This window comes from Ptiloglossa arizonensis, chromosome 3 (assembly GCF_051014685.1).
Source record: "Ptiloglossa arizonensis isolate GNS036 chromosome 3, iyPtiAriz1_principal, whole genome shotgun sequence".
Taxonomy (NCBI): Eukaryota; Metazoa; Arthropoda; class Insecta; order Hymenoptera; family Colletidae; genus Ptiloglossa; species Ptiloglossa arizonensis.
Window position 1 is genome coordinate 16,386,200 of NC_135050.1, and position 22,713 is coordinate 16,408,912.

Sequence of the window (22,713 nt, forward strand, 5' to 3'; positions counted from 1 at the left end):
AGTGTTCAAAGATCGATCAAATGTGAACGTAATTCTCAACGAGAAATCAATTCGATGAACGATTCGATAGAATGATTCTGAATAGACTAACGTGCGAAATAAATATTAAAAATATTACGAAACAACACGCGTGATGATTTGCTCGAAATTTTCCTCGCTCGCGATACGAGAACCGCGTTTACGTTCCCGATTAGATCCACCAAACAGTGAGTAGTCGTGGCGTGCTACAATTTATTCTACTAGAGAATTTCGTCGTTGAGACTCACGTGGCTGGTTGTTCGCTGTCGCTGTTAATGAAATCTTCCAATTGCGAGAAGTCCAGGGCTTCGTTGTCTATGCCTCCGACGAAATCGCCCCGACCTGAAATAAAAACAAAACGCGTGTTTCAGTCGGTCTCGTCCGTCCTCTTAATTGGGGGTACCAACTGATAACAACGATCTCGAGATATCGCGATGACGCAAACGTGGTCTAAATATATCCTTTTGCAACAGCTACGACCGTACAATAAACCAGAAATGAATTATTAATCGAATCAGTTTTCTTCTTCTTTTTTTTCTTTTTTTCGTTTTCTCGCAGCTATTTCGTTAACCATTTTTCCTGTACGCAACAACGGTGTTACGTACACCAGTAATCGAAAACTATAATTCGAAACGGTCGCACATTGAATCCTAACCCGAATATGAAATATATAATATTAACGAAGGAATATTTACGAACGAATATTAGAGTATTCGTAGCGAACGATTAATGCAAATAATCGTGTATCGTCGTGTTCCCTTCGCTCATTCATTTATTGTTCGAATCGCTCGATAGTGGATCGTTTAACTTTCAAACGTGCACCTTGAGAACGTTGTGTTCGAAACGGTGTCGAGCTCGTGCTCGAAAGTTTCAAAACACACAAACCGTCGCCGTATTCGAGGTATCCATACTCGAAGCTTCGAAATCGATAACTTTCGAAAAGGAAGCCTCGTAGAAACGAAATTTACGCGTGTTTCGGTTACTCTTGGATAAACAACGCAACCATCTCCCTTAGTCGCACCCTCATTTAATTCGTGCAAAGTGCGAACGTCCCTCGTACTCGTTCGACGAAGGAAATTTCAAACGACGAACGCGAAGCGTGAACCTTTCTTTTCTTTTTTTTTTCGAGCTGTGATAACCAACGAACGAGTATAAATTTATTCGATGTTCTAGTAATTTATTAGCGTTAAATTAATTTACTACCGCTGCACGGTGATTAAAGTAATCGAATGAACGCTCGACGCGTCTGGCACTTATTATACCAACGATACGAGCCGCGATAAGCAAATAGCTGTGTCATTACCAGTATTATTGTTTTGAACGGGCAACGCGGACCGAAACGGATTCGGACCAATATTCTAGTTCGAAATGTAAAAGCTCGCGAGATTTGGAAGTTTGTTAAACGCACCGAGACGATAGAGGCCGTGTGTCGCGCATAACCAAACGATTTCGACATAATTCCCTTACGCGTGTTCGTACGAAAGACCTTTACGAACACCTAGACCCGAAGTATGTGTACTTCACGATTCCACGTCGCTCGTTCTCACCTGCAACGCCTCGCTACTCCCACGCGGATGTCTCTCTCACGGTATACCTGAATTATCTGCATCTTCGTTCCTGCAACCGACTCGGTGCACGAAACAACGTTAACGCACACTCGTCGGGACGCGCGCGTGTGCGCGTTCGTGATCGTTTATTAAGAGTGACATTTAAAGCGCACTTGGAACAGAAGAGTTCCTCCTAGCTGCGACAAGTTTATCGATGTAAATACCTAACACGAGCAACGTTCAATACTTCGATGAAATTAAACTTTCGCCAACTTTAAATTTCATTTTCATTCTCCGGTGACAGTTTTGCTAGGTTGTTCGATAAGTTTCGTTGTGTTTCCTTTCCGTTGTAAAAAAAAAAGAAATGGTAGGTTCGACTTTGAGCAACTGTATATGTAAGAACTGATCGACAGATCTATACGAAAGTTTAGAAGTCTTCTTTAGAAAAAATAAAACGACGAACAACGTTTAATAATCCGATGAAATTAAACTTTCGCCGTCTTTAAATTTCATTCTCATTCTCCGGTGACAGTTTTGCTAGGTTGTTCGATAAGTTTCGTTGTGTTTCCTTTCCGTTGTAAAAAAAAAGAAATGGTAGGTTCGACTTTGAGCAACTGTATATGTAAGAACTGATCGACAGATCTATACGAAAGTTTAGAAGTCTTCTTTAGAAAAAATAAAACGTCGAACAACGTTTAATACTCCGATGAAATTAAACTTTCGCCAACTTTAAATTTCATTTTCATTCTCCGGTGACAGTTTTGCTAGATTGTTCGATAAGTTTCGTTGTGCTTTCTTTCCGTTGTAAAAAAAAATTCGGTTCGACTTTGAACAACTGTATAACTGATCGACAGATCTATACGAAAGTGTCTTCTTTAGAAAAAATAAAACGACGAAGCTAATAGCACCGTTTCTTAGAGAAGGGCAAAACTTATCGAGCAACCTATTTAAGAGACACCACGACGGAACATTATTCTGTATCGCGGCAAAAGTTGTTTACGCGAATGTTGAAGGTGAAGCACAGTCTCGTGTAGAATGAAATAGAATGGAACAAATTTATGCAGTTGGTAAAATATTAATACGATAATAAGAGGTTCCGTTTAATTCGCGGGAAGAAATCTCGATATCGCGAGGAACGATGCAGATGCAACGATGCAGATGCATCGATGCACCCGGTGCAATATCTTCAGAATACGAATTTATTCGTATTTCGTTCGAAGCGATGTACATCGGTGAAGACGATCAAAAATAATTGTACTCCCGACCGGAGATTAGGCACATTTTTTCGACCATTTTGTAAATAAATGAAAATATTTATTGCCGCGTTGGTATTTTGTTCAAAATAAAGTTACTTCTTACGGTTTGCTTCTTTCGTTAATAGTGACAGCGTAACGTCGAGTTTAATATAACGATCAACGTAAACGATACTAATTTTTTTTTACCAGAAATTGTAAATAACGAGAATGATTTAGAGATAGGTACAATTCGTTGAGATTACACGTTCGTTGTAATCGTAAGCGGTTTAAAGTTTGTTGCATTAAATGACGAGATCGCGTACGGAGACGCAAAAATTAGTTCAACGATCATATACATAATTCTGACGTAAGGCCTTGTGTTGATCCGCGTAAATAGTGTCAAAATTGTTAGCGATAACGAAAGAGATTCTTGGTAAAAGTTGTAGAACGTCGAGATACAAGAACGATAGTGAACGTCTGGGCGGGTGGAACCATTTGAGACATTTAAAGGTCTCCGGTTTTTTATTTATAATGGAATCCTGGGTCGGTTGTAGCTATAGCAAGAGCGAAAACAATTGTGTGCATTGATCGACCAATGATCAAGTTTACGGAAATTTCTTCGCCAATAGATGCGTATAATATCTATCGACGTTGACGTTACTCAGTCATCGTGGTTATTATTTTAAAGATAATAATTTGTCTTCGCAGAATCTTTGAAATTCGACCAAGCTACGACATAATCGATTCTTGATATTTATTGTTGCGATGACGTGAAAAACGATTACCAGATGTTACACATGCGTTAGAAATGACAATATAGCTTAACGCGAGATAATTGTAACAGCTATGTTCGTGAATCTCATTGTACAGAAGAACACTATGTAATAGATATGCTGGTACAGGTACAGAGATAAATATTACTTGCTTCGAATTGAGAAAAAAATGTTATTCATTTATCATTTCCAAATTTACCATCTTGTTCTCCTGTCCCAATATTACAGAGCCGGATTCAGCACCTAACGACAATGACAAAAGGTTAATCTCAACGTGTATGTCCTATTTGACTTTGTTTACGAGATACAGCGAGTTTTGCGTTGCAATAATGTTTTCGATGGACAAGCCGATGCAACGTATTCGTTCAAGTTTTATTCATCGTATATTCAATGTCTAACGAAAATGTTGAAATACTGCGACGTTAAAGAAACGTGAATTGAAGAAAAAATTCAAGGATCATCATGGGGTAAAAAATCGTGGTAACATCGACGATGAAACGACTTCGGGCATTTAAATGATGACATTTTGATCATCTCGCGCGAAAGTGATCGAATACCAAACGACAGAATACAAAATTCCCCGTATCTTGTAAACAAAGTCGAATAGGATATATATGTCGATAAGAACATTTTTCGTTGTTTGTAGGCGCTGAATTCGTAACTGAAATATTGCTCACTTGTTACGAAATACTCTATACTGTAATAATATTTACGAGGAAGAATTAGACGAGTTTGGATCCACCGGTACGGGTCATACTTGACCCAGTCATCGTACTACAAGGGTTGACCTTTTCGTTACTATAGATTATACTTCGCGACGCAATTAATTCAGAAACAATGGAACGAATTCTTTACTTATCCTTGATTTCCCTTTCACGTACGACAAAATATTTTATAAACATTACCCCAAATTCCAAGATGAAGAATTTCTTTTTCGCTAACGAAAGTGTTAATTCAAACGTATACCATACTTACTCCAAAAATTACTCCTTATGATATCCAACTGAAAAATTACACCGACAAATATTGTCTTAAAAACAAATTCTTTGCCCCAAATATCGAGATAAAAAATTTCTACACAACACCTCATAGCGAGATATCTCGTGCTGGAGAACTAAAGGGTTAACGCAAACATATACCATCAATTCAATACTTCCTCCAAAAATTACTCTTTATGATATCCAACATAAAAATTACACCGTCAAATTTTTCCTTAAAAAGAAATTCTTTGCCCTAAATATCGAGATAAAAAATTTCTACACAACACCTTCTCGTAGCGAGATATCTCGTCCTGGAGAACTAAAGGGTTAACGCAAACATATACCATCAATTCAATACTTCCTCCAAAAATTACTCTTTATAATATCCAACATAAAAATTACACCGACAAATATAGTCTTAAAAACAAATTCTTCGCCCCAAATTTCGAGATAAAAAACTTCCTCCTCGCGTACAAGGCACACAAGAGTCACACTATCGTACGACCCACCATGGTAACGAGATGTCTCGTCCTCGATAACGAAAGGGTTAACGCTCTAAACCGTGGTTGTCGCACAACGATGATTCTCTCATAAGAGAAAGCACGGATTCGTTGAATGGTCAAGAGCGAGATTTCACGGGCAATTGGAATCCCAACGAGTACGGTACAGCTGAACGTACAAAATGTCGTCACGTTCAAGAACCGATCGCTGGAATCGTTTATCTTAAAAACCCCACCCATTTCTCTTCGTACCTTCGTACCTTCGTACCTACGGGTCCGCGAGGGTGATTCTCGATTCACGAGCTTCTCGTCCCGTAGAAAATGCAATTCGTTTGGTCGTAAATAGAAAATCGGAACGATTTCGCAACCGAAAGCTTCGGTTTCTCGTTCAAGCGTCCCGACGCTCTCGTATGTTTCGTGTGCGGCGTCACTCGTTGTGAGAATCAGGCCAGCTGTTTTCGAGCTTCTCCGGGTAAACATTCGCGTGTGCGTGCGCCACCGAACACAATGCGATCACGTACGCGGGTACCTTGGGTACACTTAAGTGTTTAAGACTCCACGTCGAGTGTCATAACTCGTTGCTTCCGGCCGGCCATTCACGGCGGCAACCAAGTGTAAGGGCGCCTTTAAGACTTCCAACGGAAAATATCGTACGAGTCTGGTCGTAGTTGTCGATGAATGGCGCGTTCAACAATCATTAACCGGCCGCCAGCCGCGTAATTTGTTAACTAAACACCGGGTTACCGCGTTTCCAAGCGCTTATCGCGAGGTTCGCGCTCGCCGGTTATTTTGTAAACAACGTTCGCGACGAACAAACGAACCAACGCAGCCTAGAATCGCGAACGCTTCATCCGAATGGAAATCTCGGTTTTTCGCGCTCACGAGCGTGTTTTCTCTGTTGAATTCCTATCGCGTTGATTTCGCGGTGCCGCGATCGTTGGAGATATTTGCAACGCCTCCGAATGAAGACAAAAGAAGGACACGCGTCGAAACAAGTTTAAAACAGAACCTGTTCTCGAACCGTGTAACAATTTCCGAGATACTCTTCGTTCGAGTGTCTTGTGACCTCTCCGACGCGAATCGATCGAGAGTATAACCGCGACCGTGGAAATCGCGGATCGTTGAAATCAATTTTTCGTTTCGTTGCTCGTGCTCGTCCGTGTGCGGAATTCGCGCGCAGCTAACGGAAGAAGAGACTAACAGGAAAGAGAGACAGAGTGGGCGTTACGGAATTAATAAGTACAAATTTAAACCTCGTGTACCGACTCGAAACGGAGTTCCAGCTCTTGATAACTTCGCGACGAAACGTTCAATTGTAACATTCACCGAGCTTTATCACCCGACGAGGAATGTATCTTGCGAGAAATATCAACGAATTTTAGACAAATTGAACATTTAGTTAAAATATTATTAGCCACGTTCGCGTTTAGAGTGAAACCAACTCGATGGTTAACTGAATAATAGAACTCGCGAGAAGAAAGTAAATTGTCTCTTTTTTTTGTAGAATAACACCTTGTACAGTCAGGTGTTGGTTACTCGGATCGCAAAGACGGAAAACAGGAAATCGCATACGTTGATAACGATACTCGTTCCGAGACAATTCTATTTAAATTTATCACGAAAAAATTACGGACCCGTTTGGTTCACCGGAATTCCTAAATTTGACAATCCTTTGAACAGGACTCGGGAATTGGATCGAAACGTATGGAACACGTTTCGTAACTATTCGTTTCGGTTATCATCTGAATCTTTCGCTATATTATTAACCCACGGGTTACAAAACTCGGAGTATTATAAAAACGAGTTCGTTCGGACTTTCGTAAATTTTTCAAGGCGATTAAGTTCCAGTAGCCACGTTCCTGGAACTCTCTGTACACCGTGTTGCCTCGATAGTTTACGCGCTCGCGGAGATCGTCGATTTGTTAAACGCAAACGCGAACGTTCCAGCGTTTCTCTCGTTTTTTCTTGGCCAGGTTTGCAGGAAAATCCCAGACGATCATCGAAGGTGAAAGAAGACACGGTCGGTAAGACGTGAGAAAAATTGTAATGTGACGTTCCACGTCTTCCATCGAACAAGTCCGTCTAAAAACACACCTCGCTTTATATTTTCGGGTTTATATTCCGAGATACCAGCGGAAATCGATTCATCTCGAGCACACGAATGCTTTGTATCGATGTAAAATTCATTTAAATTCCAATGAATTTTACATCGATAATGACAACATTCTTCGATACTCGACGTGCATCGAAGTTATCGATAATTGCACTGCGAAGAAGACAATTCTCGTTACGATAATCATATGAATTTTTTCGATCAAATTACATCGGTGAAAATAATTCGAGGAATACCTATTCGAATAACGCGGTCAGTATTTTTACATCTGCTCGCCTAGTACGCAAAGGTAAATAAAAATGTCTCACCTCGACGAAAAATGAACAGACGAATATATCCGATAAATTTACAATTGTTTCCAATAATCGACTCGAAATCGAATATTTATCGTATCCACGAGCGAAACGGAATGCAACATTTATACGACTCCTAAGAATAGTAGCGCGATATCTTCCGGTTATTTTGATACACGCTCGAAAGTTAGAATGGAAATCAAAATTTCAAAGCATACAATAGTAGTTATTTTTGTTATTATTCGTAAACGATTCTCCTTTGAAATGTACAAACTGTTGAAAATCTTCGAACAATGTATAAACGATTCCTAAGAATAGTAGCGCGATATCTTTCAGTTATTTTGATACACACTCGAAAGTTAGAATGGAAATCAAAATTTCAAAGCATAAAATAGTAGTTATTTTTGTTATTATTCGTAAACGATTCTCCTTTGAAATGTACAAACTGTTGAAAATCTTCGAACAATGTATAAACGACTCCTAAGGATAGTAGCGCGATATCTTCCGGTTATTTTGATACACGCTCGAAAGTTAGAATGGAAATCAAATTTTCAAAGCATACGATAATAGTTATTTTTGTTATTATTCGTAAACGATTCTCCTTTGAAATGTCCAAACTGTTGAAAATCTTCGAACAACGTACCAAACGCGATATATCTTGATGCGTTTTAAACGACGAAACTTCCGGAGAAAATTTCCCAGAGAGGATTCGCCATTTTGAAATGGTCAGCGACGTAATTAATGGGACACGTATACACAGAGGCCAGTATAATAAACGCGACAGAAATCTGTGGGGTGAATTATACCGGTGGTTGGCCCGTTGCCAACCAATCCCTCTTCGAAGTATCGACCAAACACCGCCCCTGGGTGCAGTAAGATGGACTTGAATCTGAATATTATTACGACAGCTAAATATACGTAAACGTATAGGTATACAATCGTTGTTTTATATACAGAACTACGACCAGTCGAGCAATTCGCGTTACTTTGCTCTCCAGTTTCATTGAATTTCTACCAACTTCTTTCTACCACTGACTGTCGCGTCTATACTGTTTGCAGTCGCTGCGAACGTTTCATCGAAATGTTCGAACGACTTTTTCGTACTTTTCCAATGATCCAATTTGTTGACTAGAAAGATAGAAATCTAAAGCTTCGAAAGCTAGAAATACTTGGCGCTCTGCTTTGAAATAATACTCGTTTCGGAACAATTTTCTTTTCCGAGAAATTCGTTTGACGACGACAACTCGGACGAAGAAACAGGATAGGATGAAAATTTGTATTTCAACTCGAATAATGGAAATAATTTTCGAACGATTTCTTGCAATCTTTCGACGATCGTTTGGTTTCGTTAGCTCCGTAGAAATTTGAAGTTTTAATGGTTAAAAATACTTGAACTATTTTTAAATATTGTACGCATTGGAACGATTTATTTTCCCGAGAAATAACTTTCAATCGCGAGTCGAGGAAATGAAAAAATGTAGAATGAAATTTTGTACTTTAACTCGGATAAATCGTATACCGCCATCTTCGATACGCGAAGCCTCGCTTCGTCGCGCGACCACTTTTTCTGAATTTGAATGTACGATTAAAAAAAGCCTTTCGAAAGTTCGAATTATTCTCATCGCGAAATAGAAAGTGTTAAGTAACGAACTCGAAGCGATGACAAGACTGATATGAATATATTTTCTGATAATATACGACTCTTCCCTTCGTTCTCTTGCTCCACCATTTTGAAATTCCTACATTCGCGGACAATTTTCCAAATTGTTCCAAATCGACGTCCTGGGGGATTGAAATAGTTATTCTACGATTAAAATGGTACACAGAACGCATTTTACCGAAATAAATAATTTAACCACGCTTCTCTTCGTCCTCTTGTTCCGCCATTTTGAAATTCCTACATTGGCGGACAATTTTCCAAATTCTTCGAAATCGAAATCGTACACAGAACAGCATTTTACCGAAATAAATAATTTATCCACGCTTCTCTTCGTCCTTTTACTCCGCCATTTTGAAATTCCTACATTCGCGGACAATTTTCCAAATTCTTCGAAATCGAAATCGTACACAGAACAGCATTTTACCGAAATAAATAATTTATCCACGCTTCTCTTCGTCCTTTTACTCCGCCATTTTGAAATTCCTACATTCACGGACAATTTTCCAAATTCTTCGAAACCGAGGTCCTGTGGGATCGAAATCGTACACAGAACAGCATTTTACCGAAATAAATAATTCATCCACGCTTCTCTTCGTCCTCTTGTTCCGCCATTTTGAAATTCCTACATTCGCGAATAATTTTCCAAATTCTTCGTAACCGAGATCCTCGATTATTGAAACGATTACGCACGAAACGAGTGCGGGAACTTATTTTTCCCGTGTAATCGCATGGGAAACTGTGAATAACATTTTTCTCCGCACTGAAAGGAAAAAAAAGAAAAAAAAAAAATATCCTCCCTGTGTGTCGACGCACTCGAGACGCGAAAGTGAGAAACGAGCAAACATACACGTTTGTCCGTAACAATTTTATTGTCTGACAAAATCGTCGTGGCAGGATGAAACGTAGAGTGAACTTTCTAAGATAAAAAGATTGTCTTTTTCCACGGTGCGCCGGTACCATCGACGACGAGTTTCACCGAGTTTCAGCCTTTTGCGTAATAATTACATTGTTATTAGGAACAAAGCAAAAGGAAGTCGTTAGCGGCTCGACGAAGCGGCCGTGATCGTACGTTAAATCGGTCGACTAAACGGTGCATCGCGGGATTGTAAACAATCATTTGTGAATTTTTGTTGGGAAGCGGAATGATTCGATAAGAGAATCGAGAAACGATCCGAACGAAAACGCGATCGATTCGAACGGAACGAGAACGGTTCCCTCGCGATCTTTATCATCGTTCTCGATCATCGAAACCAACGCCGAATCATTCGGCGTAGACCTTGCTTCGTGCACACGTTATAATTAGTGTTGATGTTGTAACGTTGTTACGTGTTTACGTAAGTTCGTGCGCGAACAGTTTAAATCGCGTTTGATGGACCAGACGCGAGTAACCTTGGCTTCGGATCGGATCTTTTTCAGCTTCGAGTATCGATCTCACCGAAATACCCGAACTAGTCGTTTTCTGGGTCAAGGATTCTATACCAAAACACTCTGTACACTGTCCCGCGACGATTTTTGCCCGGAGTACGAACGATGAAAATATAAACGCAGTTGGCCAACGTGGCGCCATTTTTCTCTTCTCGATTTTTGTTTAATCGATTCGCGATCCTACCGTTAAAATCTCTACGATGTAAATCGAGCACCGAACGAGTTGCAACGGGTTTATCGACACACGAGTGCACACGAATTCGACAACGAATTATGCAAAAGACGACACGTGTTAGACGTAACAGTACGTGTCTCCATCGCGTGTAAACAAGAGTCGCGTATCGTCTCGCGGAGAGAAAGAAAATGGTTCGCGTTTCTACTCGGACACGAAACGGAACGAAAGATACGAGTGGGTTCGAATAACGCAGAAATATTTCCTTAATAGTTGCAACAACGTCAAACTGTTACGAGGTTGAACGAATTAGAGGAAAGGGTACGGGAAAACCGTTCAGCGTGTATAGAAAAGTTCTCCGCGAGTTTTCGAAGTGAACTTGAATTATTATTTTTCTTTTTTATGTAATAACTCCTCGTAATTAAGAAGAATCTCGGGTAATAAAGCATTACGAAACTCGCGCGTTCCACGCCTCGCAATTAACGAGTTACCCCGGTTTAAATACCGATATGTGTGTGTTTTTTTTATGCGGAGAACAGATAGCGAAACGTATCGAGAATGTATGAAAATCGACCGTTACGGATTCTCGTACGCGGTAAAGAAAATGTGTTAAAAACTTGTCCGGTCACTTTGTTGCTATATCGTTCGAATGATAATAACCCCTGGAATAAATTAGAAAACTTACCGTTTTAATTACAGCGTGAAAATGCGTATAGTTTGGCCGCCTCGGTTGATCGAGTCGCAAACGATGCGAAAAGGCTCGCGTATAGGCTCTCCAGTGACTTTCTCCGACAAAGCAAATAGAAATGCGCTGTAAATGGCAGTTCGTGCCATGTCGCGGCTATGAAAATTGGCTCACTTTCGTTCGTCGTCGTAAAATGCCCCGTTCGCGACTACCCGATGCCCCGGCAATTATACCGATCGTTGCCGACGGAAATTAATAACAACGACAATGGAAATAAGAGAGGAAACTCGTTTCCACGAGGGTAGCGAATATTCCGTTTACAGTACGAAATTGTTTAAATTGAATTTTCCCGGAATTTGGAAATAATAATATGGCCGCGCTGGAAAATAAATCGTAAATGTGAAAATATTCTGTTTACCGTATGAAAGTATGTGAATTGTATTTTCCTCAACCGTGGAAATAATATCGTCGTACCGGAAAATAAATCGGGAATGTGAAAATATTTTTTTTACCGTACGAAATTGTTTAAATTGAATTTTCTCGAAATTTGGAAATAATAATATCGCAGTAGCGGAAAATAAATCGTAAATGTGAAAATATTCTGTTTACCGTACGAAATTGTTCAATTTGAATTTTCTCGGAATTTGGAAATAATAATTTGACCGCGCTGGAAAATAAATCGGAAATGTGAAAATATTCTGTTTACCGTACGAAATTATTTAATTTGAATTTTCCTCAAACGTGGAACTAATATCACCGCGCTGAAAAATAAATCGGGAATGTGAAAATATTTTGTTTACCGTACGAAATTACGTAAATTGAATTTTTCTCAGCCGTGGAAATAATATCGCCGTACTGGAAAATAATTCTAGAATGTAAAAATATTCCGTTTACCGTACAAAATTATTTAAATTGAATTTTCCCGAAATATAGAAATAATAATTTGACCGCGCTGGAAAATAAATCGGAAATGTGAAAATATTCTGTTTACCGTACGAAATTATTTCAATTGAATTTTCCCCAACCGTGGAAATAATATCGCCGTACTGGAAGATAATTCTAGAATGTAAAAATATTCCGTTTACCGTATAAGATTCTTTAAATTGAATTTTCCCGGAATTTGGAAATAATAATATCGCCGCGCTGGTAAAATAAATCGGGAACGTAGAAGAAGATTGTTTCAATTCTCGTGAATCGAGTGTCTCACGGGAGAATCGATTCGCAAGATTTATCGAGTACGCGAGCACCTGTCTCGAGTTTCGACTAAATGAATCTCAATGTAGACCTCCACCTATTTGTGTTTGTATTTATAAGCATCGAGAAACACCGAAGATAGTGGAAATCTTCTGTACACGAAGGATAAAATCTGAGCGGCATTCGAGCAACCGAAGAGTCGGAAGACATTAGCATCCGTTCGAGCGACACCGATCCAAGAAGACCTTTACGATTTGCAACCGGGAGGACGTTTACAACGGATCTTGAATCGGTACGTGTATACGTGTGCAAACTATTGGAAGTAAATATATTACGAGAACTTGTACGACCGGCTGACTTCACCCATATTTATAAACACTGGAACGAAAACAATGGTCTTCACCGACAATGAGATTCCATTGGCGATCGAGAAAACTCGAATAAGAGGAAATCTATTTTGCGTCGTCGGTGATCCAAAAATATCACGTATTATCATTTCACACGGTACAATAAAAACGTTATTACGGTCGTTGTTATCATACCGTGACCGTCGATTTCAATCGCGAATAATTTTACGGAAACTTGAGAGATACAACGGGATTGTAAATTTACCTATATTCGTACACGTATTTCAATTCCACGATTCTCGTTACGCGTAACTCTGTTACGATAAAGACACGTTACACCGCTACGGTATACTTTTTTCTACTTTCTCTGTTCTCTCCTCGTCTTCGGTCGGAAGTCGAGCCTATTGTTCAGAAACTGATTACTGTACTTTTTGCTCAATTCTTGTAGATACCGGACGGTTCTTGAGACACGTGAAATAAATAAATATCATACCAAGAACGAATAAATATTACACGACGATCGCAAAGTTTCTACTAGTTACCGAAATTAGATTCCCAAAGTGAGTAGAAAATTATCCGATTTGAATTCTCTTGTGAAAAAAAAACTTTGCAACCGTTTGGGCTATTAGAGTGAGTAGAAAAAGTGAAATAAATAAATATAGTACCAAAAGCCAATAAATATTACACGACAATCGCAAAGTTTCTACTGGTTACCAAAATTAAATTCCCAAAGTGAGTAGAAAAAGCCTTGTGAAATAAATAAATATAATAGAAAAAACCAATAAATATTACACAACAGTTACGAAGTTTCTACGAGTTATCAAAATTAGCTTTCCAAAGCGACTAGAAAAAGTGAAATAAATAAATATAGTACCAAAAGTCAATAAATATTACACGACAGTCACGAAGTTTCTACGAGTTACCAAAATTAAATTCCCAAAGTGAGTAGAAAATTATCCGATCTAAATTATCTTGTGAAAAAAAAACTTTGCAACTGTTTGGGCTATTAGAGTGAATAGAAAAAGTGAAATAAATAAATACAGTACCAAAAGTCAATAAATATTACACGACAATCGCAAAGTTTCTACTAGTTACCAAAATTAGCTTTCCAAAGCAACTAGAAAAAGTGAAATAAATAAATATAGTACCAAAAGTCAATAAATATTACACGACAGTCACGAAGTTTCTACGAGTTACCAAAATTAAATTCCCAAAGTGAGTAGAAAATTATCCGATCTAAATTCTCTTGTGAAAAAAAGACTTTGCAACTGTTTGGGCTATTAAAGTGAATAGAAAAAGTGAAATAAATAAATATAGTACCAAAAGCCAATAAATATTACACGACAATCGCAAAGTTTCTACTAGTTACCAAAATTAGCTTTCCAAAGCAACTAGAAAAAGTGAAATAAATAAATATAGTACCAAAGGTCAATAAATATTACACGACAGTCACGAAGTTTCTACTAGTTACCGAAATTAGGTTTCCAAAGTGAGTAAAAAATTATCCGATCTAAATTATCTTGTGAAAAAAAAACTTTGCAACTGTTTGGGCTATTAGAGTGAGTAGAAAAAGTGAAATAAATAAATACAGTACCAAAAGCCAATCGATATTACACGACAGTCGCGAAGTTTCTACAATTACCGAAATTAGGTTTCCAAAGCGAGTAGAAAACTACCCGATCTAATTTATCTCCTAAAAAGAAGAAAAAAAAAAAAAAAGAAAAACACTTTGCAACTGTTCGAGCGAGAGTATCGAGACCGAGGTGTTCTCACCTGTCGCCGGTGGGTATGCACGCGTGTAAAATGACACCGATAATTTTCCACGAAATCGCTTTTCAACCAGCTGACCCGTGAGACTTCGCGATCGCGTATGATACCCGCGGACCGGAAGACCGTTTAAACGGAGGAAGTTAATCGAGTCGAATCGACGATTTCGCCCCATAATCGTCGGGGGTAAGTGCAGCTGCCGAATTCGCTGTTACCGCCTAAACGATTAGGGAACGAGCGAGCTTCGATGCAACTTTTTTCACGGTAATTAGATGGTCACGGAGGGATGATCGGACCCACCGACAGGTGTTGAGACCCTTACCGACACGCAAGCTGTGTACGATTTCGAGCGATAAACGAGCGCGACACGTATCGCCCGATGGTCAATCGAAAATCGAACCGGTGTCGAAACAACGCCACGTGACCATCACGATACAGCAATAACAACACATCGACGAATCTGACCGAATCGTCCGATGTGTGTCGTGGAAATTCGCACAAGGCTAATTTTCCCGCCGTCGAATCCGATGATTTTCATTGGACGATTTCGTTACCGTTATTATACCAAAAATCGATAAATATTACACGACAGTCGCGAAGTTTATGCGAGTTACCAAAATTAAATTCCCAAAGGGAGTAGAAGAAACCTGTGAAACGAATAAATATAATACCAAGAACGAATAAATATTACAGGACGAGTGTAAAATAAGTTTACACCGACCCGTGAGAGAATGTTATCTCCATTGTGCATTATTGGAGAATAATTGATTTTTGGAGAGATATTATTTGTCCGTTATTTTTTTTGGGAAGGTAGCAACCAGGTGTGTTGTTGCAACAAGAGGAGCGAAAATAAGAAATTTCTTATTTTCGATTATATTCGCTGCGTTTAGTAACAATGTTCACGGCGTTGGTAGTGCTCGTTAAATACAGTGTGAATCGTTTATCGGTAGGTTGTTCAAAAATTTGCATTCTTGGCGTAACGGTGTTGATATTGTTTGTCAAATACAATGCGAATCGTGTGATAGAATGTTTTGAAATTTATGTTCTTGAATTTGCATCGTTGATATTGTTTGACGAATACGGGTGCGAATCGTGCGGTGAAATGTTGAGGAAATTTGCATTCTTGAAATAACGGTGTTGATAATTGTTCGTTGAATACGATTTCGATCGCGTGAACGAATATTTTAGAATTCAGATTCTCGACGAGTCCGCGTCGTTGATATTGTTTGTCAAATAGGATTCGTACCGCTTGGAGAAATATTGTAGAATTGGCAGGATCATCGATACGTTACGGTTCACTTCCACTGTCTTCGTATAAAATTGCTTCCCGGAAGTATCTTAGAAGTAATAGCCGCGGTGCACGGATCTATGGATTTCCGCCGATAACCATTACGAGCGCAATAAAAACCGTTTCATTAATAGCCGGAGAGAGAGTGGCAGAGGCACATTTCTCCATTGTTTCGCCACAACGTAATAATCTAATTTTCCAGAAGCACCTCTGAACCGTGGTAAACGCGGGCACAATATCCGTTTTAATAGTACCGCAATTACGTACTATTAGATATCAAATTCGTACCACATCTTATACTGTAACATAATTATTTTAATTCCACGGTTACTTTCTGATTCGATCTAGATACTACGTCCACGCTTACGTAAAAAGTAACGTACGACCGATATCGATGCATCGTGATTCAATTTCCTTCGTCTCGAGATGTATCGGGAATCGACGATAATCGAGGTATCGTTTCGTGGATTCTTATCGTCGTCGTTGTGTCGCATCGGTAACGTGCGAAACGGTTCGACGAAGCTCGTACGAAACCGGCCCGAGTTTAACGTAAAATTCGATGAATCGTTTACGCAATTACGTAACGTTACACACGTGCAAACAATGCAACAGTATCGCCGAACCGTGATTCTACGGGAAGTCGTAATAAACGTTCGCGCTTCCTAGCATTGTTCGTTCGCTGAAAAGACGGGAAAGAAGGTAACGTTTTGGCGTCGTGCCCTGCGAGAACGGAATAATAATTCCATTTTTTCGCCTTACTGGTATTTAGTGTAATATCGGTTGTATTCAACGTGACACGATCGCGAGGCGTTCTCGTTTGTTTATACTTTATTTCTTGATTCGAAACTGTCCGGAAGTACTTCCCCAAACGAAACTACGATTTCTATAATAATGTAGAAATATTTCATATTTTATCAAACGAGAAAACTTATTGAACAATTTATTATTGAACACTACTACATTGAATAGTACTACATTGAACAGTATTACATTGAACAGTATTATATTGAACAGTACTACATTGATGAGTACTGTTCAATAAGTTTCATCGAAGGACAAAACTTATTGAACAGTACTGTTCAATGTAATACTGTACAATGTAGTACTGTTCAATGTAATACTGTACAATGTAGTACTGTTCAATGTAATACTGTACAATGTAGTACTGTTCAATGTAATACTGTACAATGTAGTACTGTTCAATGTAATACTGTTCAATATAGTATTGTTCAATGTAATACTGTCCAATAAGTTTTTTCGAACGTGCTGTTCAATGTAGTACTGTTCAATAAGTTTTATCGAACGACAAAACTTATTGAACAACCTATTATTATTGAACAGTACCACATTGAACAGTACGTTTCATAAAACTTATTGAATAGTATTACATTGAATAGTACTACATTGAACGGTACGTTCGATAAAACTTATTGAACCGTACTACATTGAACTGTACTACATTGAACAGTACTGTTCACTAAGTTACATCGAACGACAAAACATATTGAACAGTACTGTCCAATGTAGTACTGTCCAATGTAGTACTGTCCAATGTAATACTGTCCAATGTAGTACTGTCCAATGTAGTACTGTTCAATGTAGTACCGTTCAATAAGTTTAATCGAACGCACTGTTCAACGCGGTACCGTTCAGTAAGTTTCATCGAACGACAAAACTCACAAGACAACCCAGTGGAATCGAGTCACCCGATAAACTCGTTCGCGTTCACCGATTTACCTGCGACGGCCAGTAATCGTCGAGTGGCCACCTGACTAATCCCAGAATCCTCGTGATGATCGTTCGGATGATTGCGTCCCGTTTGGACAGGATCGGTGGTCTGATGTTGTAGCGTCCACGGGAATTCCATGATGAACCGATCGACGAACTCTCGATCACTCTCGATGGAATGTCTCGCGAAGGGACACAACACCGGGTCACTACATAACTGTGGCTACAGGAACCGGATGCTCGTCGCGTATACTAAAACCGGTAGTCTCACTGGTCGTTTCATCACGATCGGTCTCGAATTCTCAACGAAGAACGATCGTTTTCGCGTAGGAAGATCGTGACGCGTACCGATGCATCGTCACTGCCCGATCGTTGCGATTAGTCGCGCAATAGTATCGAGGAATCGTTCCGTACGAACCGGAGACCTCAATGATCGAAGACACGTTAAACGACGAGACTGTTGACTTTCGAAAACCGCGCGTGAACGATCATCGCGCGCGATCACCGTTATCGTTGACGTTTAAAACTACAACGACGACCATTCGACGAACGTCGTTTCACGAAAAATTCGACGCAACGATGGAGGACGCTGCTTGTCCGCGGTCCTCGTTTTCTCGCGATGAAACCGAATGGCATTATCGTGGCCCTCCCCGTATCGACGAGGGTCGCTAGTGCCACCACCATATTCCGAGGATAGTGGGGGTTTCCCCTGGCCCTGGCTGCTCGAGGGCGGCGCTTACCACGAGCCTCCAACGACCAGAGGGGTAGTTCTACGCAACCCCTTCGTTCGTAATATCGTATCGAAGTGCCCTAGAATCTTCCCGCTCTTCTATTCGCGACGTTGCGCTTGAATCGGTGGCAGAACTTCCTCCCGACATCGAACACTTCCGATAGAAGCGATTAAATACGAGAAATGAATCCCGCGATTAATCACCGAACCGCGAAACTTTCATTTCGAACCGCTCGAACAAGTTCACGAATTGTACCCGACGTTTCCAAACCTTCGAGGTCCTTTACGCGATTTAAATATCGTATTATCGTAGCGCTCGGTTCGCTTCCCTCTACCGAATTCACGAAACATCGAATTTTCTCACGAAACGATCCTTCGTTCGAAAATAATCGAAACGGCTCCGGAGAAAGTACTCGAAGACACACTCGAGACGAGAATAATTATCTCGCGAACGTTCACCGGTAGCAATTTTCAATCGTTTTAACGTTCGTAAATGATAACAAGCAGGGTAACACGATAACGAAAACGTGTTTGAAAATTACATTACGGAAAGCTGTCGTAAGTTTTTTTTTTTCGAAACGTGCCAACTGACTTCGCACGTAACGTATGGAATTTACGAAGCACCCGTACGTTGAAAATCAATAATTCCGTAGACGGTGAATAAATTAAGAGTTTTATCTGCGGGGCATTTGCATCGTATTATTTTACAACGATCGAAGCTTCGTTTCCAATCATTTTTTATGTAACTTTTTCAACGGTTTCTTCGTTGAAACGTACATCCACCATAGTTGTACTTCGGTGGGGTTCTACCCCTGAGTCAGAGGGCGGTGCTTGTGTGGATCTTGGAACAAAGGAGGGTAAAGTTTGCCCGATCCATTCACTTAATATATCAATGTCGTTCTACACTCTTTTCAAAATGAAGGATACCTTGGAAACCGCGGAAATTCTAATCGGCTGGTTAAAATTCTACGAGAACAATAACGACAACTCGAAGTGTATTATCGATGATTTAAAGTGCAAGGAATGTATATTGATGAGCGAAAAAAAAAAGAAAAAAGAGAAAACGAAACAACGACTCGAGGTGTAATAGAAATCACGAAATATGAATACGAAGAATTACGAAACGAGGAAACGTCGATTCGCTACGATCGAACGAAACAATTTACGAATAATATTATTATCGAACGATAAAACGTACCGAAAGCGTATCAAAGAATTGGAAATAAATGTTCGTGGCCTTTCGATGATAATAGTCTAACGATGCTTAGACTTTGACGTATGGTCGATGTATTCTTGACCATTACAGGTTTTTATTCGTGTTTCGTTATCGAAGAACAAGCTTCCTTGATAGGAATGAATTTCAAAACGGGACGAGCGACATCGATTACCAATTACGGTCGCTAATGGCTAACATTTAGAGTTATCCGCAGTGCACGAACGGGAACAACTCACCGACACGAAATCCGCGAATAAATTCGAAGCACCCTAATTCGCTTATTAATTTAAAAACCACGTCGCGAGTTTGTAACGCAAGGGCAACGTATCGCTCGAGACGAGACATTTAAAGGGCGAACGAAACGAACGTATCGATGCAACGATCTTATCGACGGGTGTTCGAAATCAATTTTAAACGAAGTATCGGGAACCCAGACCTCTTCTTTCGTAATTTTACTACGTTTCGAAATATAGAGAAAAGAGATAATAACGAGGGATAATTGTTTGGGTGAAAGAAACGGGACGGTGTTTTTCTCGGCTATCGTTAAGAATCCAATCGAATTTTGTCGGTGATTTTTGATGTAATTTCGTGGTTCTGAAACATCGCCCATTTGTGGTTTCCTGTTACTGCAACTCGTAAGCAAAGAAAGAAGAACGGAGGATTTAGGTACGACGAAATGGTAAATGTTGTCGCTTTTTCTGGCCGCTCGTTCCAAGCTGGCGACACTCACCTGGAAACGATCCGAATCTGCTGAAAGACAGCAGCAAAGAGAACGGAAAGATCGTTCAAACATTGCCAAGTTCGTAGATACAATGTGCACGGATTAACGACGACGGAATTGATTTTACAATTCACCGACTTACACGTTACCAGAGAATAATGAAATACTACTATACTCGTGGAAGTAACACCGAGAAGCTACTCTCTCCGACTTCGTTGCAATGTTTTTATATTACCACGACTCTCTACTGTTACTACACCTAACACAGCTGTTACTTTTTGTACCACTATTATTTTCATATTATTCTCACGGAGCTTGGTCCAACGGTAAAAACACCGAACAAGTTGACGAGGAAATAAGTAGAAACACGAGATTCGTCGCTTATTTTGCAAAGGCATGTACCTATGTACAGGTACGATTCGCTTCAAATTGTCCGAAGAAAGGTAATGCTCGAATCTATAAACCAAGAACGTAAGTTAACGACCAATGATTGAAATTCGAAGCTCTAGCAATAAAACTTCCTCCGGAGAATTGTGACGTTTGAATTTGTAGACTCGGAGGATATAAACTGTGGACCGAAGATTGAAATCTAAAGTTCGAGGGATAAAAATTACACCGAGAATCCTTTGAATTTAAATATCGAAGTTGATCGGTAATGTTTGCCTTTATGGACTTGGAATTTATAAACTATGGAGTGAAGATTAAAATTCAAAATTCTGAGGATAAAAATTACACCAAAATCTCTGTAATGTTTGAGTTTATAAACCCAGAGTACAAACTATCGACTGAAGATTAAAATTTTAAATTCTGAGGATAAAAATTACACCAAAACCCATATAATGTTTGAGTTTATAAACCCAGAGTACAAACTATCGACAGAAAATTAAAAATTCAAAGTTAAAACAATAGAAATTATCCGAAAAACAGTAACGTTTGCCTTTATGGACTTGAAATGTATAAACTATGGACTGAAGAATAAAATTCAAAATTCTGAGGATAAAAATTACACCAAAACCCCTGTAATGTTTGAATTTATAAACCCAGAGTACAAACTATCAATTGAAAATTTAAAATTCAAAGTTAAAACAATAGAAATTATTCGAAAAACAGTAACGTTTGCCTTTATGGACTTGAAATGTAGAAACTATAGACTGAAGATTAAAATTTAAAATTCTAAGAATAAAAATTACACCGAAACCCCTGTAATGTTTGAATTTATAAACCCAGAGTACAAACCATCGACAGAAAATTTAAAATTCAAAGTTAAAACAATAGAAATTATCCGAAAAACAGTAACGTTCGCCTTTATGGACTTCAAATGTATAAACTATGGACTGAAGATTAAAATTCAAAATTCTGAGGATAAAAATTACACCAAAACCCCTGTAATATTTGAGTTTATAAACCCAGAGTACAAACTATCAATTGAAAATTAAAAATTTAAAGTTAAAATAATAGAAATTATCCGAAAAAACAGTAACACTTACCTTTATGTACTTAGAATGTGCAAACTATAGACTGAAGATTAAAATTCGAAGTGCAGGCGATAGAAATTATCCGAAAAATGCTACGTTTGAATTCACAGACCCAGAGCGCGATTTACGGGTTGAAAATAAAAGTTCCAACAACGGGATCAACGTGTCTCGTGGCCACGAGTATCGTCGACCGTGGAAAGGTAATTACACGAAAAAAAAAAAAAGAAAAGAGGAACGAAAGCGATCGCAATGACGTGTCGAAGGAAGTAAAACGAAATTATTCCCGCGAAATTCTTTTGGTAACCACCTGCACGCTGTCCGCCGAGTTTGCACGAACCTAACAGTCGCGTGCGTGAACCCACGGGTGCGTGTAATCGCACGCATTAAGCGGCCGCGTGTGTTCTATCAACCCCTCTGGTTCTATTACCGTTACACACGACCGACGAAGCACCCAGCGATCATTCCCAGGCCCCGCTTCGAAATTCTTTCCTCGGCGTGCGCAGACGGCCCGATAATATGCAAATGTTTGCTCCCGGTTAAATGGCCACCTATTTACTCCGAGGGACCCCCAATTACCCGATCTGTCGTTTACTCTACTTATCAAGCCGCAACAGATTTCTCGGTCGGCCGGTACTTAACGTGAACTGACATCGATCAAAATTTCTCATCGAGAAGGCGTTGCTTTCGACGAGTTTCGTACCACGGGGAATCTTCGACGATGATCGACCTTCGTGGCGAATAGATCCGATTCAGAACCGAACAAATCCGTGTTCGACAGTCCCGCGATCTTTGGCGATAAATATTCGGCCGAAGGTGAGACTAAAATTTCAAATAAAGGTTAAAATT

At 39.5% G+C, this 22,713-nt stretch overlaps 1 protein-coding gene across 4 annotated transcripts in view; it reads right to left on the minus strand.

Moving 5' to 3' along the window:
- The window catches only part of LOC143144377 (myelin regulatory factor), a 91,295-nt gene that overhangs the window by 18,307 nt on the left and 50,275 nt on the right, over positions 1-22,713 (minus strand). For all 4 annotated transcript variants that reach the window (XM_076306709.1, XM_076306708.1, XM_076306712.1 and 1 more), the window contains exon 2: positions 267-360. In XM_076306709.1, coding sequence (XP_076162824.1) covers positions 267-360 — 94 coding nt within the window. The remainder of the gene's footprint in view (positions 1-266; positions 361-22,713) is intronic.